Source organism: Podarcis gaigeae (genome assembly GCF_964106915.1).
Source record: "Podarcis gaigeae genome assembly, chromosome: 13".
NCBI lineage: Eukaryota > Metazoa > Chordata > Lepidosauria > Squamata > Lacertidae > Podarcis > Podarcis gaigeae.
This window is the reverse complement of record NC_139689.1, coordinates 30,986,772-30,997,673: the sequence shown is the minus strand read 5'-3', so window position 1 is coordinate 30,997,673 and position 10,902 is coordinate 30,986,772. Positions and strand designations below refer to the sequence as shown.

At 44.4% G+C, this 10,902-nt stretch overlaps 1 protein-coding gene across 1 annotated transcript; it reads left to right on the top strand.

Annotated features, from left to right (window-relative positions):
• The first annotated feature begins 1,979 nt into the window (after nt 1-1,979).
• LOC310829867 (keratin, type I cytoskeletal 19-like) lies at nt 1,980-10,874 on the top strand. The gene is made up of 8 exons (XM_083708900.1): nt 1,980-3,490; nt 4,802-4,884; nt 5,457-5,613; nt 5,763-5,924; nt 6,875-7,000; nt 7,729-7,955; nt 9,593-9,717; nt 10,575-10,874. Exons 1-8 carry the CDS (start codon nt 2,999-3,001, stop codon nt 10,586-10,588), a joined length of 1,386 nt encoding a protein of 461 aa, XP_083565026.1. The 5' UTR covers nt 1,980-2,998; the 3' UTR covers nt 10,589-10,874.
• Nucleotides 10,875-10,902: the final 28 nt, after the last annotated feature.

The following is a 10,902-nucleotide window of genomic DNA, read 5'->3' as shown; positions in this document are numbered from 1 at the left end:
GATTTGACCAGTATCAACTTTATACCCATAATTTCACCTTCCTGCACATATGTAGGGGACATAATGCTTATAGAGAGTAACTCGTATTACAAGGGGGAAAACACAGTTATGCATTATTTCTGTTTCAATTTCTTATAGACTTTGGTTTCAATTTCTTGGAATGAATCTCTCTCTCTCTCTCTCTCTCTCTCTCTCTCTCTCTCTCTCCACTTCTAATTTTGAATAATAAAGGTAAAGGGACCCCTGACCATTAGGTCCAGTTGTGACCGACTCTGGGGTTGCGGCACTCATCTCGCTTTACTGGCCCAGGGAGTCAGCGTACAGCTTCCGGGTCATGTGGCCAGCATGACTAAGCCACTTCTGGCGAACCAGAGCAGCGCACGGAAACGCTGTTTACCTTCCCGCCGGAGTGGTACCTATTTATCTACTTGCACTTTGACATGCTTTCGAACTGCTAGGTTGGCAGGAGCAGGGACCGAACAACAGGAGCTCACCCCATCATGGGGATTCGAACCGCCGACCTTCTGATCGGCAAGTCCTAGGTTCTGTGGTTTAACCCACAGCGCCACCCATGTCCCAATTTTGAATAATAATTTTGAATAATTTTTAAAGATTGATAATTTTTGTACAAGATCTTTGAGTCTTGGGAAGGAAGAGGCAGATTTTCTGTTTCATGCTGTCATTTTCCTTCAGTCTGCAAAAGAAATGTAGGCATCCAGAGAGTTAGTATGGCAGAGATCTTCACTGCATGAATAACTTCCACTCCCTGACTTGTAAAAAGCCCCACCAGAAGTGTCTGTAGCACAGAAGCATTCAGTAAAAATACCAATGACTTGTTTTCCAGCTTTTTCTCTGCAAATATGAGGACAAGAGATCTGTTTTAAACACAGTGGGAGGATAGATTCTTAGGATTGTGCAAGTTGACAGCTACTAGGATATAAGTGTGAAGTCAGGTATGCTATGACTAGCTGTCCCTGAACACCCCATTCTTTTGTCAAAGTTAGACTTGGCTATGGGGAGTCTTTGCAGGGTCAGATCCATAACAGCAAGTGGGTCTGGCTTAGGTCCAGGAAACACCAAGTCAGCTGGCAAGCAGGTAGGCAAAATGAACTCTGGGACATAGCAAGGGCAATAGTCTAATGTAGAAGTGTGGAATCTGCAGTCCTCCAGATGTTGTCAGGCTCCAGATCCCATCAGAACCAGCCAGCATTACAGCTGATCAGGAATGCTGGGAACTGTAGCCCAGTAATATTTGAAAGGTGGCTGGTTGTGCGGATGCCTGATGATTGTCTTCCAAAGCAACTACTCTATTTCGAACTTAAAAATGGAAAGCGTAATGCTGGTGGTCAACAAAAGAGGTTCAAAGACTGTCTCAAGGCAAATCTTAAAAAATGTAGTATAAACACTGACAACTGGGAAACACTGGCCTGCGAGTGCTTTACCAAAGGTGTCATGGGCTTTGAAGACACTTGAATTCAGGACGAAAGGGAGAAATGTGCTAAGAGGAAGACACGCTTGGCAAATCCACATCCTCACCTTCCACCCAGAAACCAGTGTCCCCACTGTGGAAGGATGTGTGGATCCAGAATTGGCCTCCACAGTCACTTACAGACTCATTGTTAAAACTGTGTTTATGAAAGACAATCTTAGCTACGAGCGATCACCAAAGAAGAAAAAGAAGTTAGGGGAAAGGTTTCTTTGTGATGTCCAATAATATGTTCCATTACAAAACTCTTCCTGCTTCCTTTCCTTTCCTTCTAGGGACAAGTACCTGAAAGATTTTGGCCTTGTATCTGTGGTTTGATTTGCTTCTCTGTTTGTTCCAAGGTGAAGCAAAGCTAGGTTGACTGAGAAGTGTTATGACAGCGATCTTCCCATATCCCAAGGGCTGTCACATGAAAGATGATGCAAGCTTGCTTTCTGCTGCTCCATAGGGTAGGACCCAAACCAACAGATCCAAATTACAGTCATATCTTGGTTGTTGAACGCCTTGGTACTCATCCGTTTTGGCGCCTGAACGTCCCAAACCCGGAAGTGGGTGTTCTGGTTTTCGAACGTTCCTTAGAAGCTAAACGTCCAATGTGGCTTATACGGTTTCCGATTGGCTGCAGGGAGCTCCTGCAGCCATTCAGAAGCAGCGCCTTGGTTTTCGATTGTTTTCGGAAGTTGAATGGACTTCTGGAACAGATTCCATTAGACACCCAAGGTACGACTATACAAGGAAGGCGATTCCAACTAAACATTAGGAAGAACTTCTTGGCAGTAAGAGCTGTTTGACAGTTGAACAGAAGGTGGTGGACTCTCCTTCTTTGGAGGTTTTTAAACAGAGGTTTAAAAGAATCTGTGAGGGATTCTTTAGCTTTGATTTGTGCATTGCAGGGGGTCAGACTAGATAACCCTTAAGAGTCCTTTCCAACTCTACAGTTCTATGGTTCTATGACGAGGGAAGCCTCCACATTCAGCTTTGTGTCTTCGCTGCTAGTTAAAGAAAACCCCAATGCTCATTAATTAAAAATAAAATTAAAATGAAATGAAAATAAAATATCTCTAATGACAGCAGAAGGTTGCTTTGTTGCAATGGGCTGTAATTATTTGTTCTCCACTCATATTTTAGGGCTGTTTTATTTGATGATGCTCTCCGGTGAAGTGTTCAGTATGGGGCAAAGCCTGATGATTCACGGGACATTGCTGCGGATGATATTTTTGGAAGCAAGGTGCTGACGCCATGAAATGCCTCCCTCATGCAACTCAGATTTCCACAAGCAAGTTTGCCCCAGGGACAATTTTTTCTTGGCAGAGGCAGCCAGGTGAGCCAGCCCCGTGGAAGAAGAAGAGCAGGAAGACAAAGCAACACCCTCACAGCTACACCCACGCCATGGAAGGTATAAATAGAGACCTGTGTGGATGCCAGAATCTGCAGTCTTGTCTTCCGTATCGAGCTTTTGTGTCTTTGGGGCTTCTGCTTAGTCTTTGGGCTTTTTTCTGAAGGTCTTTCGCCATGAGCTGCAGCACCAAACAGGCATCCACCATGTACACGAGAGGCAGAAGCAGCAGTGGGAGCTGCGGTGGAATCCGGGTTTCTTCGGGAGTCTCCGGGAGGTGTGCTGCCCCTGCCGTAGGTAGCGTTAGGTGTGATATGTCTGGGAGGAGCTACTGCAGCGGAGTGAGTTTTGGAGGGGGCCTGAGTGGAGGCAGCTGCATCGATGGTGGCTTTGGTGGCGGGTACATGTGTGCTCCTGGTGGCGGCGCCGCCCGCTTTGGTGCTTTTGGCATTTGCAATGATGCACCCTTGATCTCCTGCGACGAGAAGATGACCATGCAGAACCTCAACGACCGCTTGGCCTCTTACTTGGACAAAGTGCGGTGCCTGGAGGAGGAGAATGCTCAGCTCGACTGCAAAATCAGGGAGTGGTATGACCGCCAAGGTGCCCTCTGTGACCCCAAGGACTACAGCTGTTACTACCAACAAATTGAAGACCTTAAAAACCAGGTAGGACTATGTTTCCTCTGCAGCTTAGAACCAGATGTAGCATCAAGCTAAGTGAGATAGAGAGCAGGGCTCCTTGCTCTGACAGCAGAGCACTCATTCGTTATTATTTACGGCAGCAGATCTTTCCAATCTGGTTTACGAAGAACGTCCAAAAAAATTCATTCTCCAATCCCTTTATGTTCAGAACTTCATATTGTTGAATGAATGATGGTGTTTCTGGTTGGGCTTTAAAAACCATGATTTAGATAGAACCCAGAATGATTATAGGCTGTATCATTAGATTAATGTATTTTTTTGAAAACTCTATTGTCTAAAACAATTACAGTGGTACCTCTGGTTAAGAACTTAATTCGTTCTGGAGGTCCGTTCTTAACCTGAAACTGTTCTTGACCTGAGGTACCACTTTAGCTGATGCGGCCTCCTCCTGCTGCCGTGCCGCCGGAGCACCATTTCTGTTCTCATCCTGAAGCAAAGTTCTTAACCTGAGGTACTACTTCTGGGTTAGTGGAGTCTGTAACCTGAAGCGTCTATAACCCGAGGTACCACTGTAAATGAAAGGAGAAGAAAAGAAACGGCAGCAACTTATTTGCCGTAAGAATGGCTATATCTACAAATGTATAGATCACAAACACATCAATAAAACAAATAAAAAGTGGTATCGTGGCCCTCAATGGTGCATCTGCTGCTGTAGTGGTAAAACTGATAGAAAAAAAAGGATGTGAGGATGGAATGAGACTTAGGGATGTCCTGGCACAGAGCTGTGGGCTAATAGGTTGTCCAGATTTAGCCAGATGTTGACCCCATCTGTGTGATACATTCAAAGCATCATCATAGCACTTCACACAGCCATGGCTCCCCCCAAAGAATCCTGGAAACTGTAGTTTGTTAAGGGAGCTCAGAGCTGTTAGGAGACCTCTATTCTACTCAGAGAGTTATAGTTTTCAGAGTGGTTTAAAAGTCAATGCTCCTTCCCAGAGAACTCAGGGAATTGTAGCTGTGTGAGGGAAATAAGGGTCTCCTTACAAATCTCTGCACCCTTAACAAGCTACATTTCCCAAGATTGTTTGGGGGAACTGTGATAACACTTTAAATGTAATAGTGCAGATGGGGCTGTTCATGGATGCAGAGAATTACAGGATAGGTCAGTTGGTCCAATACAATCCTTCTGGTTTCGGGATGACCCTGTAAATGAATCATAGGCTTTGAGAGAGTAGAATGAAAAATCAAAAACTGCAGTTTGATGCACGATGCTGTGGGCATCAAGAAGAAACAGATGGACAAGCGCAAACTGTTTTATTCCCCAACCCACAGATTATCTGTGCCACTGTGGACAACAGCAAGCTTGTTCTGGATATTGATAATAACCGGATGACTGCAGATGACTTCAGACTGAAGTGAGTCCCTCTTGAGTTGTACGAGGGGCTCTGGGTGGGTGGGGCGAATCCTTTATTTTGTTTCCCTTAAATCCTAAATATGTAGTTGCCAAAGTGTCCATAATGAGTTAGCACTCAAGTCCACACACACTTTCTCTCTCTATTGGCCCCTGTAAAACGTAAAGGGTAAAGGGACACCTGAGCATTAGGTCCAGTCGTGACCGACTCTGGGGTTGCGGTGCTCAACTTGCTTTATTGGCCGAGGGAGCCGGCGTACAGCTTCCGGGTCATGTGGCCAGCATGACTAAGCCAATTCTGGTGAACCAGGGCAGGGCACGGAAACGCCATTTATCTTCCCGCCGGAGCGGTACCTATTTATCTACTTGCACTTTGACGTGCTTTTGAACTGCTAGGTTGGCAGGAGCAGGAACCGAGCAATGGGAGCTCACCCCATCGTGGGGATTCGAACTGCCGACCTTCTGATCAGCAAGTCCTAGGCTCTGTGGTTTAACCCACAGCGCCACCCGCGTCCCTTTTATTGACCCCTGTAGGGACCAACAATTCATCCTTTCCCCTCTTTTTTGGTTCTGTAGGTATGAGACTGAGCTGGCCCTCTGCCAAAATGTGGAAGCTGACATCAATGGCTTACGCCAAGTCCTGGATCAACTGACCCTTTGCAGGTCTGACTTGGAGGCTCAGCTGGAAGCCCTCCGAGAAGAGCTGTGTTGCCTCAAGAAAAACCATGAAGAGGTAAACCCTGGCCCCTTACAAAGAGATGGAGGGCCTACAAAGGAAGGGTACCCCCCTCTCACAGTCAACTCCTGGCACTGGGAAGCACATTTAACAACACACAACAACAACAAAAACCACATTCCAATTAACTAGAATTTCCTTTTCAGGAAATCAAGGGTCTGAGGAACCAAGCAACTGGGGACGTGAGTGTGGAAGTCAACTCCTGCCCAGGCCCAGACCTGAAGAAGGTCTTGGAAGAAATGAGATGCCAGTATGAAACTATGATTGAGAACAACCGCAGAGAAGTTGAACAGTGGTATGAATGTAAGGTAGGTTAATATACTGTATGCAGCCAGGTATTGAAAGAAAAGAAGCTTGAAATCATCCATGCATATTTGGTAGTAGCAGGCAGCTCTGAGCCAGATCTCACCCTTTAGGGGGAGCTGGTTTCGAACCTCTCTCCCTTCTATGTTATGTGAAGTTACTCAGAAGCTAAGGGGCTGGTGGTAGGAGAATAAGCAAGGAAAGACACACCTTCTTTTCTCCTGAGATTCTCCTCAGCCACTGGTTTGTCCCAACACCCTCATCTGGTCCCACACTGGGTTTTGGTACCCAAGTAGGAAGCACTAGTGAAGGCCCATCTACAACACAGTATCTATCGTGTTTAGGAAGGATGAATTCAAGGTGGAAGTGGTGAACTGAAGAACAAATATAGCGATCTTGCCTTTTGGGCAAGATTAAAAGATATGGCTTCACCAGGTTAGGAAAGAAGAATGCTGAGAAAGGGCTGTACAAATAGCTCAGTTTAAAGAGAAGTATTTGGTTTAGTGAATATCATGAACCAATGGCCATAAGTGATCCTTCAAGGAAGTGTGATTGAAAAGCAGAAGAAGGCAGTTAACCCTTAGAGTTAAGCCTCCCAGAGTGGTGGGGACAACCCAGCCAGATGGGTGGGTACAAATAATAATAATAATAATAATAATAATAATAATAATAATAATAATTTGCAGACAAACTTTGGAATCATCCTCATGAGTTTTTTTTTATCTTCATGGCATATCTTTAACCTATACCCAAATTTTCTACATCCAACCAATTGGTCTTTGATTAATCTTTTTAGTGGATCTTTTGACACCCCCACCATCCTTACCTTCATCGTTTGCGGTTGTCATTATTATATCCTTTTGCTTGGCTGAAACTCATCATGAAAACAACTCAACAATTCCTCCAATAAGCCCTAAACCCCACCACCCCAATTTTGTGTTTAATGCCTTTTCAGATGGAGGAAGTGAATCAGGAAGTCTGTAACAGCAGCAAAGAGGTTGAAGACTGCAACAACCAAGTTGTTGACCTGAAGCGCCAGCTGCAGACCTTGGAAATTGATCTGCAGGCTCAGCTTAGCCTGGTAAGTGTTTATGCGGGCAGTCCTCCACCTTGGACCCAATAAACCTTACCTTTGTATCTACTTCCCAAAACTGTCTGAATTAGTCCCGCTAACAATACTGCCTGTGCAGTAGGTATATATTACTGTCCTAAAGTAATAGTATCAGTAGCTGCTCAACAGCTATGGGAATCTGGAAGGTTTGTAGCTTTGAGGCAGATGTGCGCATGCACACACATACACCAGCTCAGTGAGCACAGGGGGTTCCATATACTTTCAGCTGTCTGGACAATTCCACATTCAGGTCCCTCTTGCATGGGACAACTGTAACCAGCAGGTGACTGCTGACAGCATTAAAAGAGAAAGTGGGGACCTGTAGGAAGAAAAGAGGCTGAGCCAAAAATAATCCACAGTGAGGCAGGAGTTGTGGCGAAAGCAGGAAGGAAAAGGAAAAGGAGACATATTCTGTGGAATTGCCTGTAATTATTGCTAAAGTACTACAAACTATTTTAGAGAGAGCTTCCTCACACACCAAAATTTGCATGCATTATGAGCAACTGGCAAAGTTTAATCCCAGGTAAAGGATATTCTCCATACACTCACCAAGTTCTCTTCTTTCCACAATAGCTCGTAGGATATTTTGGGCTCTCTCTCTCTCTCTCTCTCTCTCTCTCTCTCTCTCTCTCTCTCTCTCGTCTCCCCCAAACTTATTTGTGCTAAAGGTTTTGCCTTTGCGTTTTTTAATTCTTCAGAGAGACACGCTGCAAGGATCCTTGGCCGAGACCGAGTGTCGATATAACAGCCACTTGTGCGAAATACAGAACCAGATCTCTTGCGTGGAGCAGCAGCTGGCAGAGTTGAGGACAGAGATGGAATGCCAGAACCGAGAATACAGGGACCTCCTGGATGTCAAATGCCGCCTGGAACAGGAGATCCAGACCTACCGCTGCCTGCTAGAGGGAGGCCAGAATGACATTGTGTAGGTAGACTGCCAAGTTCTCGGGTTTCCCCTGTGCTTCCCCTATCATTCATGAGTGACTAGGGAGAAACCCCATGGAACAGATTTGCTTAGAACTGAAATGAATACTGGCAAATTTTTAATTCCTAAGAAAAGCCCTGCTGAATGAAACCAAAGCCTCTTCAGACCTGTTCTCACAGTGGCCAACCAGATGTTTACTGGAAAGCTCACAAGCAGGACCTGAGTGCAAAAGCACACTCCTCACTACTGATTTCCAGAAATTGTGGCCAGAGCAGTGTGTGGCTTAACCACCTGCAGTGGGGCTGATGTATTGGTGACCCTACTTTGCATGAGAGGCCTCTTGATCCCTAGTCTTCATATATATATATTTATTATATTTATATCCTGCCTTCCCACAGCAAGCACAAGCTGGTGTCCATAGTTCTCCCCTTTCCCATTCTATCCTCACAACAACCCTGAGAGGTAGGTTAGGCTAAGAGAAGGTACTGGACCAAGGTCATCTAGCAAACCTCAGCGGGGATTTGAACTCGGGTCTCCCAAGTCCTGATCTGGAGTGTGCATCCAATCCAAATCAGGGTCCAGCACCAGTATCCTGCCAGTCCTGTCCTCGATTGCTGCTTCCCTTCTTCCCCACTGCCAATTATGTTGTTTATATTGGCATAGACGACAGAAAAGAAGAGTCTGCTTAGAAGAAGTAGTCCAGCCTCGGATGACTATCTCCTATAAGCCATTACTGACATAAAACCCATTTTGGCTTGGGGAAGCACAAAACATACCATACCAATATGATTCAGTTCACATTTAAAGGCAAATCTATCAAATCTGTACTTTCTGAAGCGATACAAGAACCGAAACGCAGCCACCCCTCAAAATTCACACTTCTCTGAATCTTATGACGTACTTCTCCAACCAACCCATGTTTACAAAAATGCATAGATTAGGTAAGAATGAATATATTCCTGAAAGACACACACAAGAGGCATTATATTAGAAGAAACTGCTGATAAAAAAGTGTACAACAGTTAAAACTGCAGACAAAAATGAGTTTATTGGGAGAAATATACACTAAACAGCTGAAGAACTTTCATGACGGTTAAAAAAATAATGCAGAGAACGGGATGTGAAATTGGAAAAATGTGAAAACTGTGAGAATTGAAATGGACAGATCTTTCCATCCTGACTTGGAAAGCATCAAAATCTGTTCAAATAACACTTTAGATGATTTTATAGTGGAGGTGAAGCATGCATGGATTTGATATACAGTCATACCTCGGCTCCCAAACGCCTTGGGAGTCGAACGCTCTGGCTCCTGAACGATCGAAAACCGAAAGTGACTGTTCTGGGTTTCGAACACTTTTTTTGGAAGACGAACGTCTGATGGGTTTTCGCAGCTTCTGATTTGCTGCAGGAGCTTCCTGCAGCCAATCGGAAACCACACTTTGGTTTTTGAACATTTTGGAAGTTTTGGGTTCTGTTCGACTTCCAAGGCACCACTGTAGTTGTCTCCTCAAAACATCCCCTCATCCCCTCACTCCAGCCCTGGGTGCATGACATAAAAGCGCAAGTATTGTTAGCTTCCAATGCTGTTCACCTACTTTTGATCTCATCCAACAACCCTCTTCCCCTCTCTGCACTAGGGGCTCGAGCAGCAGTGGTTCAGGAGGCGGAGCCTGTAGGCAGTCAGGAGGAGGGGTGACTAGAACTTGCCACACGTACACGGCCTCCACTTCCCAGTGCCAGCCTTGCCAGCCTGATGTCAAAGGTAAGTGGGGAACGATGGGGTCTCCTACATTCACCAAGTATTGAAACTTTACAGGTATTCAAGAAGGAACAAACTTTCTTTCACATGTGGTGGTCCTGTAAAAGGGTAAAGGAGTAGTGGGAAATAATTTATAATGAATTGAAAAAATGTTTAAAAGCACTTTGCGACAAAAAAACCCAGAGTCCTTTTGTTGGGGATAATTCAGATGGAAATTCCCAGGTGTCAAAAAAGGTTATTTATGTATGCCACTACTGAGGCCTGTGTTTTGTTAGCCCCAAAATGGAAAATGAGTGAGGTCCCAACTAAAGAAGAATGGCAACTTAAGTCGACGGAATATGCTCAGCTTGTAGACTTAACATATAGAATAAGAGAACAAGAAGATTGGAAAATGTTTATTCAATATATGGGGGTGGGGATTGTGTACACCTGAAAACATTGGCAGCATTAAGACAAATTCAACAGTGCAAATAAATTTTGATGGAAGTAATAATGGAATACTGAATGGTTTAGTTTATATAAAATAGGCAGGGATTTATGCTATGCAAAACGAACCATGGAAAGAGAAGAAGGGAAGTCACGGATATTTTAAGGTTGTTGAAATAAGTATTCTAAATTGTAAAAACAGAAAATTTAATCAAAATTATATATATAAACTTTACAGGTATTAATCTGTAACTTCTAGTCTAATTTAAAAACCATATGAATCCCCTAGCAAATGTCCTCTGGAGCATTGGGAAGACTCCTTCCTTTCTGCCAAGCTATCAACACCATCTTCAGTGAGGCTGCATGCATTAGCTTGAAATATTCTTTCTTTGGTCATAGCTGAAGTTTTCCTCTTTTCCCCCCACTCTCCCCAGGGTACAGCAGATAAGAGCTGGAAAGAGAAGAGCATCTTCTGTAGATGCAGCTATTGCAATTCTATCCTGTAAACTTTCTAAGCTCATATTGACAAGCAAGAGGAATCCCCCCCCAGCTACTGAACACTATAAGTACCAACCATCCACCAGTGGGCTGACCTCCAAGCTCATTATATTACTCACTTCTATAAGCTCCAGGGTATTATTAACCATGGCTAAATGTTAACCAGCATTGTGGGGTTGGTCTTGGGCATTGTGGGACTTCAATAAAGCTATGCTTCTGCCTGATGCAAACAAAAACTTTGTGTCTCTGTGTCATCATTAACAT